The sequence below is a fragment of the Coregonus lavaretus genome (assembly GCF_964263955.1).
Source record: "Coregonus lavaretus genome assembly, chromosome: 25".
Lineage (NCBI taxonomy): Eukaryota > Metazoa > Chordata > Actinopteri > Salmoniformes > Salmonidae > Coregonus > Coregonus lavaretus.
The window spans coordinates 15,941,746-15,961,828 of record NC_140012.1 but is presented as its reverse complement, the minus strand read 5'-3'; the positions used below and the strand labels follow the sequence as shown (position 1 = coordinate 15,961,828).

General features: G+C 44.0%; 1 protein-coding gene across 1 annotated transcript; it reads left to right on the top strand.

The window, feature by feature from the left end:
* Positions 1-6,510: 6,510 nt before the first annotated feature.
* Positions 6,511-19,508, top strand: LOC311101145 (poly [ADP-ribose] polymerase tankyrase-2-like; the record flags this gene model as incomplete). Its single annotated transcript, XM_084142216.1, has 26 exons — positions 6,511-6,799; positions 7,204-7,428; positions 7,648-7,743; positions 7,969-8,005; positions 8,112-8,187; positions 8,379-8,473; positions 8,603-8,669; positions 8,835-9,021; positions 9,229-9,350; positions 9,514-9,605; positions 9,813-9,891; positions 12,758-12,929; positions 13,061-13,140; positions 13,260-13,405; positions 13,562-13,727; positions 13,941-14,160; positions 15,009-15,118; positions 16,078-16,266; positions 16,938-17,282; positions 17,458-17,578; positions 17,826-17,923; positions 18,030-18,104; positions 18,316-18,421; positions 18,619-18,805; positions 19,052-19,208; positions 19,446-19,508. 26 exons carry the CDS (start codon positions 6,511-6,513, stop codon positions 19,506-19,508), a joined length of 3,600 nt encoding a protein of 1,199 aa, XP_083998342.1.
* Between the last annotated feature and the right edge of the window lie 575 nt (positions 19,509-20,083).

Here is a 20,083-nt window from a genome sequence, read left to right as displayed (position 1 = left end):
GATCCTGTCTGGCGGAAGGCTCTGGCTGCTCCTGTCTGGCGGAAGGCTCTGGCTGATCCTGTCTGGCGGAAGGCTCTGGCTGCTCCTGTCTGGCGGAGAGCTCTAGCGGCTCCGGTCTGGCGGACGGCTCTGAAGGCTCATGGCAGACGGGCGGCTTTGCAGGCTCAGTACAGACGGGCAGTTCCTGCGGCGCTTGGCAGACGGACAGTTCAGACGGCGTTGGGCAGACGGGCAGTTCAGACGGCGTTGGGCAGACGGACAGTTCAGACGGCGTTGGGCAGACGGACAGTTCAGGCCCCGTTGGGCAGACGGCAGACTCTGGCCGTCTGAGGCGCATCGTAGGCCTGGTGCGTGGTGCCGGAACAGGAGGTACCGGGCTGAGGACACGCATCTCAGGGCTAGTGCGGGGAGAAGCAACAGGGCATGCTTGGCCCTGGGGACGCACCGTAGGCCTGATGCGTGGTGCCGGAACTGGAGGTACCGGGCTGAGGACACGCATCTCAGGGCTAGTGCGGGAAGCAGCAACAGGGCATGCTTGGCCCTGGGGACGCACCGTAGGCCTGATGCGTGGTGCCGGAACTGGAGGTACCGGGCTGAGGACACGCATCTCAGGGCTAGTGCGGGGAGAAGCAACAGGGCATGCTGGACCCTGGGAACGCACATAAGGGCTAGTGCGGAGAGCCGGAACAGGGCATGCTGGACCCTGGGGACTCACATTAAGCCTAGTGCGGAGAGCAGCAACAGGACACACAGGACTCGGGAGACACACAGGAGGCTTGGGGCGTGGTGTAGGCACTGGTGGGAAAGGGCTGGCGACGCGCACCGTATCCCTGGTTCTCTGCCTCCGTTAGCCCCGTCGTCCAAGCCATGTGCCCCCCCCCAAAAACTTTTTGGGGTTGCCTCTCGTCCTTCCAACGATGATGGCCCTGCTGACGCCGTTGCTCCTCTCGCCGTCGCCTCTCCACCGTTTCGCTCCATGGACGGCGATCCATCCCATCCAGGATCTCCTCCCAAGTCCAGGACCCCTTTCCGTCCAAAATCTCCTCCCATGTCCAGGAAGCCTTTGGAGCTGGGTCCTGTTGCCGCTTGACACGCTGCTTGGTCCTTTGATGGTGGGTTTTTCTGTCACGATCGTCTGAAGAAGCGGACCAATACGCAGCGCGTGGAGTGAACATGATGACTTTTAATTAGAAAAGCACGTCAATACAAAACAAAAGACGAAAGTGAAGTCCAACAGTAACAAAGACTAAACTTGGAACAAAAACCCACAAACCAAGGAGAAACCACACAGTTTAAATATGGCTCCCAATCAGAGATAACGAGCCGACAGCTGACACTCGTTACCTCCGATTGGGAGTCATATGACTAATCAAGAACAATCACCCAACATAGAAATGAACAACTAGAATCCCCAACATAGAAATACACCCAAACAATGAAAATGAACAACCCTGGCTCAATAATCAAAGTCCATGGAGCCAGAGTGTCACAGCTACAGAGATGGTTGTCCTTCTGGAAGGTTCTCCCATCTCCACAGAGGAACCCTGGAGCTCTGTCAGATTGACAATCTGGTTTTTGGTCACCTCCCTGACCAAGGCGGTTCTCCCCAGATTGCTCAGTTTCGCCAGCTCTAGGAAGAGTCCTGGTGGTTCTAAACTTCTTTCATTAAAGAATGATGCAGGCCACTTTGTTTATGGGGACCTTCAATGCTGCAGAATTTTTATGTACCCTTCCCTAGATCTGTGCCTCGACACAATCCTGTCTCAGAGCTCTACGGACAATTCCTTCGACCTCATGGCTTGGTTTTTGCTCTGACATGCACTGTCAATTGTGGGACCTTATTTAGACAGGTGTGTGCCTTTCCAAATCATGTCCAATCAATTGAATTTACCACAGGTGGACTCCAATCAAGTTGTAGAAACATCTCAATGATGATCAATGGAAACAGGATGCACCTGAGCACAATTTCGAGTCTCATAGCAAAGCATCTGAATACTTATGTAAATAAGGTATTTCTGTTTTATTGTTTTTATAAATGTGCAAAAATTTCTAAAAACCTGTTTGTTTTTGCTTTGTCATTATGGGGTACTGTGTGTAGATTGATGAGGGAAACATTTTTATTTTTTTACATTTTAGTCATTTAGCAGACGCTCTTATCCAGTGCATACATTTTTCATACTTTCATACTTCATACAGTGAATTATAAGTGAAATAATCTGTCTGTAAACAATTGTTGGAAAAATTACTTGTGTCATGCACAAAGTAGATGTCCTAACTGACTTGCCAAAACTATAGTTTGTTAACAAGAAATGTGTGGAGTGGTTGAAAAACGAGTTTTAATGACTCCAACCTAAGTGTATGTAAACTTCCGACTTCAACTGTACATCCATAAAAATTATGCTGATTCATGATTTCGACTGGCTGAGAAAAGCTGCCTGCCTCTCTGTCTCATCCCAACTCCAGACACATTCATGACTATGGGACAGCTGGAGATCGAATTTAAATATTGAAACAATGTTGCAAATGTCGGAAAGACAGACAGCAAGGTTTATACAAATCTCCGCTGTTGAAAACTAAATGTTATTCTAAAAGAAATGTGAGATAATGTCTAGATGTTTTTTAGAGTGGAGATCAAGTTTATAAATTGCCTGGCTGGGCTGATGAGACAGTGGATTGCGCAGTCAGATGGAACAGAGTAAATAGGCATTTTAACGTCATAGATTTAGCCGGTGGTAACTTATGGAATAGATACCAGCTGGAATTCGGTTTGAACCAATTAGCATTTAGGATTAGACCCACCCATTGTATAAATAAGGGATAATCAACAAGGGGCTATGAGTTCTATGGAAAATAATGAACGACGTGGAAGGTGTGTTCCACCACACTAGTGGAGTGTACTGTAACTGACCTTCCAAGGAGTTGCATTATTTTCCAGAGAACACTGAGTGGATTATCCCTTTAATACCATGGCTATAATTTAATACATTTGCTGCTAGAAATGTGTTCATTTGCCGGTAGAAATGTGTCAACATCCACTGAAGTAGCTAGCTATATTATTATTATTATAAGTTTACTAGATAGCTACAGTAGTTGTCATGGTAACCAAACAAACAGACTTGCTAGTTTAGCTAACAAAACCATCAGTCCTAGCTTGCCATTATGAAAATCAAATTCAACAATGCCAATAATATTTTCAATTCGACTTTTGCTTTCAAAAGCAGCTCAAACATTGAACATGTAAGAATGAACTATATCCATTGAATTCTACTGTGCAAATACAGTGCATTATAGGGAAATAATGCACGTTCTAGAATGCTCTACAAGCCAATCAGAAACAAGTTTCAACAATCCTGTGGTATAATTAAGCAATATGGCATGGAGGGGTGCGGTATATGCCCAATATACCACAGCTAAGTGCTGTTCTTAGGCACAATGCAACGCAGAGTGCTGGATACAGCCTTTAGCCATGGTATATTGGCCATATACCACAAACCCCTGAGGTGCCTTATTACTATTATAAACTGGTTACCAACGCCCTGCTGATAAGGGTGGGTCGGTTGTACTCATGGATAGGACAATTTATGTAAATGAGTGTCATAGACAACTGCTTGACATCAACACCTTTTACAAGAAACTCAGAAGTGACCCCACTTCCCAATTTCAGTACACTATCTTTACTGTTCTATATGTGTATTTAAGTTCTCGTCAAATCACCAAAAAAGAACACGACTTTTTGGCTATTCAACACCATAAAATTGCCACTTTCTATACTTTGCCGAAATTTCAGAAGAATGTTACAAAAGCTCCAGGGCGCCCTATTGTAGCGGGCATTGATGCAGTAACATCCCCTTTATCGACTTTTGTTGACTTTTTCATTAGACCACTGGCAAAACAGCTCCCCTCCTTTGTAAAGGACACCAGCAGTATGATCTCTATTATTGAATCTCTTCATCCTCTCCCTGATTGTACTTTGTTTGTTACTTTTGATGTTGAGTCGTTATACACGAATATTCCACACGAGGGCAGTATTGAAGCCATGGAACATTTTCTTCTGCAATGTGACCCTAATGAACTACCTTCCAGTGCATACATTATAACATTGGCTGAAATAGTACTCACACACAACTACATCATGTTTCTAAATTATTTATTTATTCAGACGAAGGGTACTGCTATGGGATCCCCTATGGCTCCTAACTATGCTAATTTCTATGTGGGTTACATGGAGAAACAGTCAATTTTCAACCCTCTCAAAAATGTTGTCTTTATTATTTGGAAACGGTAGATTGATTGTATTTTTGTTCTACGGAGGGGTGATTCAAAACAGCTCCAGGCATTCCATGCTTTTCTCTTAACTCTTGTTCTGAGTACCTGAGATTTACTATGCAATCTGACACAGGTCATATCAATTTCCTTGATCTTCTGATTTTGTGTGAGGATAATGTTCTATACACTGATTTTTACAGGATGCCTACTGATCGTAATAATTTGTTGAGGGCTGACAGTTGTCACCCGCTTCCCTTGAAAAACAGTTTGCCCTACAGCCAATTCTGTCGAATCAAAAGAATTAGCAATAAACTATCAGATTTCGACAGAAATATGGTTGAGACGCAAAGAAAATTCAGGTCAGATTAATAATGCCAATGGTCAGATTAATACTGCCATTGAGAAAATTCAAAACAAATCGAGACATGATCTTTCAAGGACTGTCTCGCAAAAAGAAGCATTCTTGCGTTCTAACTACACGAGATCAATTGGTAAACTCTGATTTACCACCCCAAAACATCCCTGCACAACGTCTATTTGCGCCTCTACGGGATGGAAACTAGAAGTGTAATGGCTGCGTTCAATTAAATGGCACTTACAAATGTAGATCCTTCTAACACCCCCAAACAGGGAAACAGATCCCAATCAACGGTGTTATCACATGCTCCACTAAGGCAGTTATTTATCTTATGACTTGACCTTGTGGGGGGGGGGAAAAAGCGCGATTTAAAAGTATGAATCTCGGAGCATCTTAGCATAATTAGGTGCAAAAACTCGACACACCCAGTCGCAGCCCATTTTTTGGAAGTCAACCACTCCATTTCGTCCCTAAATTATATCGGCATCGAACATTTTATTGTTAAAACAGAGGCTGCCTGGATCTTTAATTTAAAGACCCTTGCTCCCTTGGTCTCAATGTAGACTTTGATCTGAAGCCATTCTTGTAATTATTGTGATTTTGCTGTACATTGTAAATGTTTGTAGGCCTATGTAGCCAAATTGTACCAATGATCGTATGCTGTCCATTCAAGTTTTTTGCATGTTCTGTTTATCTGTGAATTAACCAATGATATCAGGCCACACCCGGCCATGATTACAGACTCCTGCTGTGTCCTTCGACACTATAGAAACTAGTGACACAGTGCTTGTCTGTCGAAACGTTGGTTATTCAATTATTGCATCTGAGCTCCTAGAGTGTGCTGCTCTCCTTTTCTTTACCAACATAATTAGAACAGTAAAAATTAATTTTTGGTCATACCCTTGGTACTGTATATGGTCTGATATACCACGCCTTTCAGCCAATCAGCATGCAGGGCTTGAACCACCCGGTTTATAATCTGTATTATTCAGTGCCCCATGAAATGACACCATATGTAGATTCTACAAACCCTACGGAGTACTCCCAACCCCACTTTTATGTTGGCACAAATAATATTTGTTTCACTATAAGCCAATATGTTTTTCATATACAGTGATTTGCGTTGCGGCCTATGGAATGGGTGTAGTAAAAGGCCAGCAACACTCCGTATTATTTAGTGCCCCATGAAATGACACCATATATAGATTCTACAGACCCTACTGAGTACTCCCAACCCCACTTTTACATCAGCACAAATAGTAGTTTTTTCAATATAAGCCCAATATTGTCAACATACCACTCAGAACATTGTATTTTTCATTAGTGGTCTTAAAATAATGTTACAAAAAAATTACAAAATAAAAATAATGTATCCATTAATTCCCTCTTGCATTTGCTTATAAGCACAATAAAAATCGGCATTGATTAAAATGTAATATCTTTTGAATTAGTTATCCACCTTGCAATGTTTTGAAATGCGGGATTTTATTTTGAAGGTTTCCTCATTACCATAGTAAAGTGACGTTATCGTTAGTGCTACTTGCAGAATAGCGGTTCTGTTATTTTGGGCGTACAACCACCTTTAGTTAGGCTTTAAATATTACTTAATTAATGTATTGCTTTGTGCAATCATAATGGAGTTCGGTATTAATCGATATTTTTGCAGGTGACGCATCTGCAACATGAGAGAAGCTTCAAGCCGCCGCCTACAGGCTGATTTTAATGTGGACTGTGTATGGGATGCTTATTTGACAGCGCACTGATGTTCTCGTTGCCATCAATGATTTGACTCTGACAGTCATATTTATTGTCGATATCATAGAATTCATCGCGCATTTCATGTTTTGCAACGATATGCGATAAATTCGCAGAAACTCTTCCTTTTTATGGCCTCGGTGGCACGATTTTGGATGTCTGCATACACAAATTCCAAGCCCTACGGTTACGAAAATACCACACCATTTATGTCCACCCGACAGTGTTCAAGGGTATTGGGCTTGGGTGATGCTGTCTCCCCGGGAGTACATACACCCGTGTCCGGCGAGCCTAACAGGGAGATCTTCGAGGCCTGCAGAAACGGAGATGTGGAGCGTGTGAGGAGGCTTGTCACACTGGAGAATGTAAACAGTAGAGACACTGCTGGCAGGAAATCCACCCCGCTGCATTTCGCCGCTGGTAAGAACAGTTGATACAATGTTGCTAGGCGCAGGAAACATCTCGCTACAATGTTTCACACTGCGAATGTAACATGTATAGCAGACAATGTAACAATAAACGCTGTACAGTTAATAGTTTATTGTAACAGAATAATCCAGACACAAAGGCGTCTGTACAATGTGCACCCACAATATGCACCCACTGAATAAATTGATTAATAAAGGACTTATTTTGAGGATGTATAATGTTATTATCTTGTGTTATTATACCTGCTATTTGATTTATCAATGTATTTATTAATAAGCAGTAACAGTCATTTTCCAATTATGAAAATGAATCAAAGCATAATCACTGAGTAGGTCAGCTTATGCCTCTTTGTGGACCAGGTGCACCTATAAATCCATACAATCTCTCTTATTCAGGATTTGGCCGCAGGGATGTGGTGGACTACCTACTACAAAATGGAGCCAACGTGCATGCCCGGGATGAGGGAGGCCTCGTATCCCTCCACAACGCCTGCTCCTTCGGCCATGCTGAGGTGGTCAACCTGCTCCTGCACCACGGGGCTGATGCCAACTCCAGGGACAACTGGAACTACACACCCCTCCATGAGGCTGCCATAAAGGGGAAGAGCGATGTCTGCATAGGTACAGTTGGAAAATATACATTGTTTAAGCACAGTGACTGACTGTTCTCTTATGGCTTCAAGTATCATGGTCACATCTCCAGAAGACTCAGTCATAGATACACTTTTGTAAGAGCCAAGTATGGCAACTTTGGTGTGCCCTCTTCATATTGTTGGTGTTGAACATAAGCTATTTGTTGATGTATTGTAAATGCTGATATGGGTGAATTTGGTGTTTTAGTGCTGCTGCAACATGGAGCAGAGCCAACGATTCGTAACACAGATGGGAGGACAGCGCTGGACCTGGCTGAAGCGTCCACTAAAGCAGTGCTGACCGGTGAGTGGGAGGAACATGTTCCTCACAAGCACTTTATAAGCACTACTTTCATGATTGAGTTAGTTTGCACTAATTGCATCTATTTTGGGCATGGGAACAGAATAAAACTGTTCCTCTGGGAACCAAGAGTGACAGAACAGGTAGCTGAATGAATCAAAACAATGAAGCACAAAAGTTATCTTGGAATACATGGGCTAATATGTTTCCACACTTTCCTAATCACAGGTGAATATAGAAAAGATGACCTGCTTGAAAGTGCAAGGTGGAGTATATCTCAGATTTTTAAATGACCACCATTCAGATGCCTTGTAATCGACCGTGACCATTATTGTGCTCTACATTTTCTAATACATGTGATGCTTTCATAGGAGTGGGAATGAAGACAAGTTGATGGCCCTGCTAACACCATTGAATGTGAACTGTCATGCCAGTGACGGTCGGAAGGTAAGTCACATGCTCTCCTAAACTATTCATGAAGAGACTACATTTTTCATCACCTCTCTAACATTCCAAATGCACTAAAATGAGGCAAAAGACAGATATTTGTGCCCAAAACATGTTACCAACAAAGAGTGTGTCAGTCTGGACAAACAAACAAATCCATTTTAAATGGTCCTTTGTGGTGCATCTTTCAGTCCTCCCCACTGCATCTGGCTGCTGGCTACAACCGTGTGAAGACAGTGAAGCTGCTGTTACAGCATGGGGCTGACGTCCATGCTAAAGACAAAGGGTACGACTTGGCCTCTATGCTTTCGTCATCCTCGTTGAATCATTATTGTATGCGGCATGAAGCCATTGTATGTCTTTCCAATACTGTGCCAGCAATTTCTCTGATGGATGACTCTCTCTGACATTTCAGTGATCTGGTGCCTCTTCATAACGCCTGTTCCTATGGACATTACGAAGTCACTGAAATTTTAGTAAAGGTTTGTCTATAACACATTCTTCCTGTATGTAGCTTATGCATTTTTGTGTCACTGTGTATCAAATCTACATTTCTTAACCCAGAGGCCCATTGAACATTCAAATGCTCATTGTACAAGTCTCGTTTGACCCCCTGACTCTCCATCGCTCCTCCCTTGGTAATGCAGCATGGTGCCTGTGTGAATGCCATGGACCTGTGGCAGTTCACCCCCCTGCACGAGGCTGCCTCTAAGAATAGGGTGGACGTGTGCTCCCTGCTAGTCAGCTACGGAGCCGACCCCACTTTCCTAAACTGCCACAACAAGAGCGCCATTGACCTGTCTCCCACCTTGCAGCTCAAAGAACGCCTGGCCTGTAAGCCATGTTTATTTTTTCCTATTTTGTATTGTTCCTATTCTTTATGAACCTTATTTTTTTTGCTTAGAGGTCACCTACAATACTCTAATAAAACTTAAGGAAACAAATGATTTTAGGCAGGGGGCAACATCTTGATGATGAGCCCTGTTCTCCTTATGTAATAGTTGAAACGCTCTCTCAACTGACCTCTTGTGTCTGTGACAGATGAGTTCAGAGGTCATGCCTTGCTCCAGGCAGCACGTGAAGCTGACCTGCCCCGCCTAAAGAAGCACCTGTCACTGGAGACCATGACCTTTAAGCATCCGTTTACCCATGAAACTGCACTGGTAAGACACCTCACTACTGAGTCGCCAACGTGCTGCAGATTATACAGTCAATGTATTGCAGTGCTAGTATCACATAGATTGTTTTATTTCCCTGGGTTACTCTGTTACTCTGCTTGCCTTTCATCTAAGTAGTGTTTTAAGATCTAAGATATGTTTTTAACAGCACTGTGCAGCGACATCTCCCTATCCCAAGAGAAAACAAGTGTGTGAGTTACTGCTGAGAAAAGGGGCAAACGTGAATGAAAAGACTAAAGAGTGAGTACTGCAAAGTGTTTTCTGTGACCCTTATCCCACAAGCAATTAACAGTCACTTTACTCTTATCATTGTTGAAATGACAGATATAAATTAGTCTGAATGCTCCGATAAGACTCTGAAGTAAAGGTTGATTGTTTTTCCATTGTGCAACCCATAGAAATAGAATTACAACCACTTTAACTTGTTTGTGATGTAATTTGTCAAAGCTTCCTGACACCCTTGCACCTAGCTTCTGAAAAGTCACACAACGACATAATCGAGGTGTTGGTGAAACATGAGGCAAAGGTAAGTTCAGGTGTTATCATAGTGTTATTAATAGCATAAAGATCAAGCCAACGTGTGTATTTGCTCTATGGCCTGTGATTCAGCGAGTGTGTGTGTGTAATCACGGTGTGTGAAAATGGTGCATCAGGACTTTAAATGTAAAAAAGATCATTGGTAGCACTAGTGCTCCCAACTTAAAGTTAGGAGCACAAAATAATATCTAGGAACACCAGAATATATACAACTCTGGAAAAAATTAAGAGACCACTGCAAAAATAAAAGTTTCTCTGGTTTTACTATTTATAGGTATGTGTTGAAATGAACATTTTTGTTTTATTCTATAAACAACTGACAACATTTCTACCAAATTCCAAATAAAAATATTGTCATTTAGAGCATTTATTTGCAGAAAATGACAACTGGTCAAAATAACAAAAAAGATGCAGTGTTGTCAGACCTCGAATAATGCAAAGAAAATAAGAAAATAATGCAAAGAGAATAATGCAAAGAAAATATGTTCATTTTTAAACAACACAATACTAATGTTTTAACTAAGGAAGAGTTCAGAAATCAATATTTGGTGGAATAACCCTGATTTTCAATCACAGCTTTCATGTGTCTTGGCATGCTCTCCACCAGTCTTTCACATTGATGTTGGGTGACTTTATGCCACTCCTGGCGCAAAAATTCAAGCAGCTCTGCTTTGTTTGATGGCTTGTGACCATCCATCTTCCTCTTGATCACATTCCAGAAGTTTTCAATGGGGTTCAGGTCTGGAGATTGGGCTGGCCATGACAGGGTCTTGATCTGGTGGTCCTCCATCCACACCTTGATTGACCTGGCTGTGTGGCATGGCGCATTGTCCTGCTGGAAAAACCAATCCTCAGAGTTGGGGAACAATGTCAGAGCAAAAGGAAGCAAGTTTTCTTCCAGGACAACCTTGTACGTGGCTTGATTCATGCGTCCTTCACAAAGACACATCTGCCCGATTCCAGCATTGCTGAAGCATCCCCAGATCATCACCGATCCTCCACCAAATTTCACAGTGGGTGCGAGACACTGTGGCTTGTAGGCCTCTCCAGGTCTCCGTCTAACCATTAGACGACCAGGTGTTGGGCAAAGCTGAAAATTGGACTCATCAGAGAAGATTACCTTACTCCAGTCCTCTACGGTCCAATCCTAATGGTATTTTGCAAACCTCAGCCTGGCTCTTCTTTGCTTCTCATTGATGAAGGGCTTTTTTCTAGCTTTGCACGACTTCAGCCCTGCCCCTAGGAGCCTGTTTCGAACCGTCCTCGCCGTGCACTTCACCCCAGCTGCCGTTTGCCATTCTTTTTGTAGGTCACTTGATGTCATCCTATGGTTGTTGAGTGACATTCGAATGAGTTGGCGGTCATCCCGCTCAGTAGAGTTGTTTTCGCCCTCTGCCGGTCTGTAGCTTTGTTGTCCCCAATGTCTGCTGCTTGATCTTGTTGTTATGAACCGCCGTCTTTTACATTTTAAGGATGGAAGCAACCTGACGCTCACTGTATCCCTCTGCCAGTAAAGCCAGAATTGAACCCTTCTTTTCCTCACTCAAAACTTTCCTTTTCAACTCTTTTGGCATGGTCAATAGTTATTTTTTAATTAATATTACTTTTGAGGTACTATTAGCACTGTTTTAGCCATCCAGCAGGTCCTATTGCAAGAGGATAGTGATGACCACAACAGTGGTTTTTATACTTTCCTCGTTAAATAAGATTTGGTTCATGTGATCACCTAATCAGTACCTAATTCAGTAGAATGAGGTGTGCCTGTGTTGGAATTCAACAGACACTGGAATGGAATGGCTGTCATACATGTAGAGATGCTGATTTAAGAAAAATTTGCAGTGGTCTCTTAATTTTTTCCAGAGCTGTATATATATTTTTGTATTGCTTTAAATAAAGCAAGAGATCAGTCATTCATTCAGTCATTCATGCTACGATCATTGATCTTCTAAAGAAGCTATCCATTTTCCTTTCTTTCTGTGCCCCCAAATGTTTAGATATACTGGGCTGTTAGCTAGCTAGCTAATGAGGTAAACATGACTGAACAAGGTGTAAACAAATGCCCGTGAGTGGTTTTGGAACGACCCGCAACATGGTTTATGAACAGGGCCTAAAATGATATTTTTGGTCAGGCACTCGGAAACAACTATCATTACGACAGTTATTATCTGGGTGATTTCTTTATTCTTTTTTTGTACCCCTTTTTCTCCCCAATTTCGTGATATCCAATTGGTGGTTACAGTCTTGTCCCATCGCTGCAACTCCCATACGGACTCGGGAGAGGCGAAGGTTGAGAGCCATGCGTCCTCCGAAACACGACCCTGCCAAGCTGCACTGCTTCTTGACACACTGCTTGCTTAACCCGGAAGTCAGCCGCACCAATGTGTCGGAGGAAACGCCGTACAACTGGCGACCGTCTCAGCGTGCATGCGCCCGGCCCGTCACAGGAGTCGCTAGAGCGCGATGGGACAAGGACATCCCGGCCGGCCAAACCCTTCTAACCTGGAAGACGCTGGGCCAATTGTGCGTCACCTCATGGGTCTCCCGGTCACAGCCGAATGCGACACAGCCCGGGATCAAACCCGGATCTGTAGTGACGCCTCAAGCACTGCAGTGCCTTAGACCGCTGCGCCACTCGGGAGGCCCTGGGGGATTTTTTTTTTCTCCCCCTGGTCGCACTGGTGCTCCCAAAATAAAATGTCAGGTCACACAGGAAATATCAAGGAGCATATGCAACCAAAATGGTCACACTTCAGAGCGCTGGGTGCAATGCATGTGATTCTTGATAATACAAATTGTCAATATTTTAATTGTATCTGTCCCTATCAAATAAATGAATTACTATTATCTCCCTATAGGTCAATGCCCTGGACAACCTGGGCCAGACAGCCCTGCACCGTGCAGCCCACTGTGGCCACCTCCAGACCTGCCGTCTGCTGCTGAACTCAGGCTGCGACCCCCTCATCATGTCTCTACAGGGCTTCTCTCCATCCCAAATGGGCAATGAGCGCGTGCAGGAGATACTGCATGGTAGGCTGGAAACAGCTAGGAGTATGTTACATGTTACACAAACAGACAGGAACCTGGTTAGTGATGATCATTCAGGGTTGAAATATTTGAGCCCATTTCAAGTGTCAATACATTTCTTATTTGTCTTTCAGAGGGAACTCTGATTGGAAACTCTGATGTTGACCGGCAGTTGCTAGAAGCCTCCAAGTCTGGCGATTTGGAAATTGTTAAAGTAACTAACTCCAGTACATTTAGGCAAAATCTGTCAACCAATGTCATAATGTTAACACTCATATTACAACTGATTTGTTTCAAATGGTAACAGCATGTCTGCTGTCTTTATGTGTGCAGAAGCTGTGCACCATGCAGAATGTGAACTGTAGGGATGTAGAGGGCCGTCAATCCACCCCGCTCCACTTTGCGGCGGGGTATAACCGTGTGTCTGTGGTGGAGTACCTTCTACTGCATGGGGCTGATGTCCATGCCAAAGACAAAGGGTGAGCACAGGTCTTGACTTGGGCCAGGAGCTTTTCCTGGTCAGGTCATTTGGTCAGGAAAAACGCAAGGCTCTACCTATTCTCCAATGGGCCTGAGTTCGACTCGTCACTCAGAAGGATAATGCGTGTGCGTCTCTCTCGCTCTGTGTCCTGCAGTGGCCTGGTCCCCCTGCACAACGCCTGCTCCTATGGTCACTATGAGGTGGCTGAATTGCTGGTCATCCACGGGGCTGTCGTCAACGTAGCTGACCTGTGGAAGTTTACCCCTCTGCACGAGGCCGCTGCCAAGGGAAAATACGAGATCTGCAAACTGCTGCTGCAGGTAAGGAGTTAGTTTCTTTTCAACTGTGTTGGACCATCTGCAGTGCCACTTGGATTTGAATGATTGAGTCATCACTTATCCTGAAAACGATTACGTTTGAATTTTGAGAGACCAGATACATCCTGATCCTATGCTGTAGAACATAAATAATACAGAGCCTTCCTGTTCTAGCACACATGATCTAAACACACACCGCTATCTCTCCCCTCCCAGCACGGTGCAGACCCGACCAAGAAGAACCGAGATGGGAGCACTCCACTGGACCTGGTGAAGGACGGGGATACTGACATCCAGGACCTGCTAAGAGGAGACGCTGCCTTGCTGGACGCAGCCAAGAAGGGCTGTCTGGCCCAGGTCGAGAAGCTCTGCAGCCCTGATAATGTTAACTGTAGAGACGCACAGGGACGGCACTCGACACCGCTACACCTGGCAGGTCAGTCAGCGCACTGGAGCTTTCTGTAAGGACAGTGATCTTGAACCCTAGTCATTGAGCGCTTCAGGGTGTACAAGCCATTGTTCCAACCAAACATTCATAAGTTTAAGGATAAGTTTAAGGACCAGGGTTTAGAATATTTATTGAGGAAATGGAATGGATGTGAGAATCGATGGATTCAGGAGGGGAATAAGAATGGACCGTGTGAAGCAGAGGGCTGTAGATGAAGGATCCAGGGGGGTGGACTCTGTAGAGTTTGGCTTGGAGTCCCAGATAGACCTCATCATCAGGCTGTGGTAGTTAGGCTGCGGTGATGGCAGGCCCCCAGGAGATCCTTAGAAGAACTTAACATATACTAGATATAAGGAGAGGGGGTGCAAAACGTGATAAGGCTAGTAATGCACAGAGTTGTGTGACATGTACTGCAGAACAAAAAAAAAGAGGAGCAATATTAGTTTGGTCAGGTTTAAGTAGGGTGGCAGTGGTGATTAAGGAGAGTGAGGACAGGTGTGGAGGCTGATTAGCAATGAGTTGCAGCTGATGCTTGTTGCGGAGCTGCGTTCAAGGCAACTAGTTATGGTGTTGCAAACGAGCATGGATGCTGATTGGCAATTAGTAGCAGCTGGCGCTTGTTCAGTTACTAGGGAGCTGTGTTCAAGGCAATTAGTTAAAATGTTACATTCAAGTCTGGTCTTCTCTCCTGAATTTGATTGATTCAACTAACTTATCATTAACGGCTGAAAAGCTGGCAGCCCTTCAGGATCAGGAATGGACTATGGATTTAGGAGAATAACATTTTCAGGGAACTGCAGTTTCTGATTAAACTAATTATGTGTCTATTGTGTCAGCTGGCTACAACAACCTGGAGGTAGCAGAGTACCTGCTTCAGCATGGAGCGGAGGTCAACTCCCAGGACAAGGGAGGGCTCATCCCCCTGCACAATGCTGCCTCCTACGGAGTGAGTCCCAGTTACCCTAATCTACTGTACACACTCACAGTACAATCACGCTCTAAAGGTGTCCATTGAGTCTTCCTACTACCTGTACGGTATGATTTCTCAGAGTCACAAAAGTAAACAGGATGTATAGAGACTTGATTGATGTGCCTAGGTTTTTTAATGAAAAAGTCAGTGTCTCATACTTGGCATACCAAACACTCACCAAGTTCCTTGTCAAAGGCTTCTTTAAATGTTTTACCATGAATAGGTTTCAGAGATGACGCATACCTCTGTGCATTGATCGAAAAAGGATTATTCTGCGGCCTCTAGAACAAGCTCCTTTTAAAAAGAATGTAATCATGAATTGGTTTCAGTGATGAGGTGAGGGGTGAAGTATGTATGTTTGCCAAATGATTAGCACTCATGTCTCTGACACAAAAGGCCAGTAGATTGCTTTGATCAGACCCTTGAGAAACGAGGAGCTCATCACACCACAGTCCTCCCCCGCCGCCTTGTGCTTGCTCTAACGCCACACACAGATTGGATCCTCTCAAATAAGAGGGTTTCGTCTGGATAATCTCATGCATTACATTCACATCACTGTGGTAGAAAGTAGTGCAATGTAGAATTGCATTACAGATATAAGCTGTGGCCAGAGAAAGCAATGCAGTTGAGATTTGTTTAACGTAGGGTGATGAGATTTTTTTTAAACCAATATTAGTAACCCTTTCTTTCCCTATAGATGTTTCTCCTGCTTTTGTTTGCTTTGTTTCCTAAGTCTGTGTTGGTTGGGTTTCCATCTAAACCTAGAGAGTAGAAGAGAAAGGGTGAATTGACTTGTAGAAGTCATGCCCAGTAGAAGTCATGCCCAGTAGAAGTCCTATATCTGAGTCTGAGATACAAGTTGACCAAAAGAATGAGAGAAAGTTACAAGACACGAACCAAGAGCCAAGTGGAGTCCATTGTGTTCTCATTTGCAGCATGTGGATGTGGCTGCTTTGCTCATCAAGTACGACGCATGCGTGAACGCCACAGATAAGTGGGCGTTCACCCCACTGCACGAGGCAGCGCAGAAAGGGAGGACCCAGCTGTGTGCCCTGCTATTGGCTCACGGGGCTGACCCCGCGCTCCGCAACCAGGAAGGCCAATCACCGCTGGACCTCGTTACGGTATCCATCCACACACACTCGCTATCCTGTCTCTGAGCTGACAACCCCTCCCCAACACAGGAGTGTGTGGGAAGGGGTGACAATCTGTCATCCTCACATCCACCACACTCACCTGTTTGTCATGTCTACTGCTTTTGGATACATTAAATCCCTCAAATCACAACAACACCCTGTATATTGTGTTTGTGATTCGTGTTAACAGCACGTTAAACATCACCTATATAGAGTCTTTGGTATTCTTCCCAGAGTTTTGCTGTTGTTGAGGAGATTCAATGTCTCTCAGTGCTTGTTTCTCCACTCCCACATGGCCTGACCTTCACCAGCACCCACTGGAGGACATTACCTCTTTCTAAATAGAAGAGAGGATCTGTCTCTGGCAATGAAATGCCTGGAAAGCTCTCTCACTCTCATCATACATTGCTAAATGACTTGAATGGACTGTATGCATGTCAAGGGTTTGCTCATATAGGGGCATGTAGCCTTATTCATACTTGCTATGCTCTTATGGGTTATTGATGTGTTGGCAACGATCGCTAATGCAGTCTAATCGTGTTCCTCTGCATGGTTGTACTGTGATTGAGTCTTCAATATTTTGTGTCATTCTTCATTTCTCCTCCACGACTTGGTAAATTAGTGACAATGCCTCTTTATCCTTTCTTTACTTTCTACAGGTGGACGATGTTCGTGCCTTGTTGACAGCGGCCATGCCACCTTCAGCCCTACCCGGTTGCTATAAACCCCAGGTAATCAGTATGCCTGCCCCTGTAGGGGTGGTAGTCCCCCCCAGCCTCTCAGCCAACTCCACACCTCTGTCCACCCTGGCCTCCAGCAGCAGTCTGGACAACCAGGCCACTGCCTCCACCTGCACTGCCTTCCCTGAGCTACCTGCTCTCCTGGGGCCCTCTGGGGCTGTGGGCACGGACAAGAAGGAGGGTCCAGGTGTGGATCTGAGTATCGGACAGTTCCTCAACAACCTTGGACTGGAACACCTACTTGAGATCTTTGACAGAGAGCAGGTAAGCTGAACTCCAAAACGCAGCTTGCTTATGTCTGATAACTTAGATAAACCTCCTATATAAAAAGCTTCAAGGATGTCTTCAGCATCTGATGTTCCACAATAGGAAGCATTGCTTAAGATGCTGAAGGTGAGATCTGACATTATTTAAAGTTCACAGTTTTCCCTTTTTGAAGATAACTCTGGATGTCCTGGTAGAGATGGGACACAAGGAGCTGAAAGAGATCGGTATCAACGCCTACGGACACAGACACAAGATTATTAAAGGAGTGGAGAGACTCATTAGCGGACCTCAAAGTACGTTTACACACTATAGGATCCATGCTGTTGTCCATAACACAGGGGTTCACTTCAAATGTATGTTAATGTGTTTAGCCTTTTCAAAGTGTTTCAAAGGGCTGTTAGTGAATGCAACCCTCAAAGATTTAGATTTTTACTTGATCTTTATGTATGAAAGAACAGCATGCTTCGATTGAGGTTCACATCCTGAATGAAGTTTTTAACTACTGCAATACTAAAAGAAGTTCACGTTCATGTGATGCAGGTTTGAACCCGTACCTTACGTTGAACACTGCAAACAGTGGGACCATACTTATCGATCTGGCATCGGACGACAAGGAGTTTCAGTTGGTGGAGGAGGAGGTACAACCAACAAGATGACTCTCTATCAAAGTCTTGCATCTTATTTATCATATCTTGTTGTAAATTAGAAAAAGTTGACTCGACTTTGAGTCTTGTTTTTGAACAGCTACAGAGTACGATCAGAGAGCACAGAGATGGAGGCCTTGCCGGAGGGGTTTTCAACAGATACAACATTGCTAAGGTACAGTTGGCTGGTTTCTATCCACATTAGGAAGGCAAGCTCTGTTTTATCATGTCCACTCTAATCCAATTCCAATCCTAGACCAATTCAATCAAAGTCCAGTTAATGGAAGTCATTATACAACCGTACATTCAGTTCATGTTATTACAACTTTATTAACCACGATTGGAAGAGTATTGTTAATTCACACTTTTCCCCTCTTGAACTGCAGATCCAGAAAGTGTGCAACAAGAAGCTTTGGGAGAGGTACACCCATCGAAGGAAGGAGGTCTCCGAGGAGAATCACAATCACTCCAATGAACGGATGTTGTTTCACGGTAAGAGAATAATACACAGAATAGCACATTCCAATGAGAACCCATCATCCATGACACTCCAGAAACCACTTGGGTCATGTGTTCCAGGTTGATATTTTCTTGTCTGCATGTTGTTTGCTTTCACAAGTGTTTTGGACACTCAGAAATCCTATTTACAACAGCTCATTCCAGCATTGATTCCGCTCTTGACCCAACAGGTTCGCCGTTTGTGAACGCCATCATCCACAAGGGTTTCGATGAGAGGCATGCTTACATAGGCGGCATGTTCGGAGCTGGCATCTACTTTGCTGAGAACTCTTCTAAGAGTAACCAGTACTTCTACGGGATAGGAGGCGGCACAGGCTGCCCTCTGCACAAAGACAGGTCCTGCTACGTGTGCCAAAGGTAAACCAGCCATCCAGTCCTTTTGATGTTTCTCTACCATAGTAAACCATATCAAAGCTGAGGTCTTAGTCACCACAGTTCAACTAAACCAAGCCATAGCTGGGCACAAATAAAACACCAATGAGAGTTTCACATGGTTAAGAATGGCTCAAATGTATCAAGTGGATTGATTGAATGGAGGTTCCTTCCTGGCATCACATGTGGCATGATATCTGATTGTCTGTGGTGGGTTCTATGGGTCTTCAGGCACCTGCTGTTCTGCAGGGTGACCCTGGGCAAGTCCTTCCTGCAGTTCAGTGCCATGAAGATGGCCCACTCCCCTCCAGGACACCACTCTGTCACAGGGAGGCCCAGTGTCAACGGACTGGCACTGGCAGAGTATGTCATCTACAGAGGAGAGCAGGTATGGTAACTAGTGGCTTTGGCAACTGCATTAGTGTACGCCTTTCATTTTGACACTGAGTCAACAACTGAAGTCACAAGTGTCACTGGATTGTCATACTTTGTCATCAACCTTACATTACATGTGTAATACTGCTCCACTTGGATCGAATGTGTTAATTGTATGGTAACATGCCCTTAGGACTACCAAGCAGTTAAAATTGGCTTGATCTGACACCTCTGTAATTTACTCCTCTAGGCCTATCCAGAGTATTTGATCACCTATCAGATATTAAAGCCTGATGCCTCTGCGGATGGATAGAAGTGGAACGGAGGAGGGAAAACAAGTTAATTGTACAGAAGAACATCTCAGCCTCTTTCTGTTATGTTCCGTGCAGCAACAGCTTTACTAAATGCATGCACAAACATGTTTTGTATTTTTTATTTGAAGCACTTGTTTTTTTTTGGGGGGGGGGGGGTGGTACTGTAGCCGTTCTAACAAATGCTGTGTAGGACAACTACAACTGGTTAAAGTCTAACAGTGTAATAAATAAATAAATCTGTGTTACATTAGGGCACATTGCAAAAAGTTTAAGTAGTTATTTTATGAAGACATTGTATATACTTTTGTACTAGCATGTTAATTTATTTAAAATGTTTATGCCCAAGTTATTGTCAGTGAATTACGTATAGAATAAGTATTTCATCGAAACCACTAGTCAAAATCTGTGTTTTCAAAGTCTGCCTTGTAGGGATGTCTGAGTCATCTTCATTAGGACACATCGTAGCAAAACGTTTCAAAGGCTGTGCAATGGGAAATGAACATTTCTTATTGGACAAGCCTAGATGGTCACTCGTTGTTTCTGTCAGTTTTCTTCCATTGGTGCCTGTTGCCTA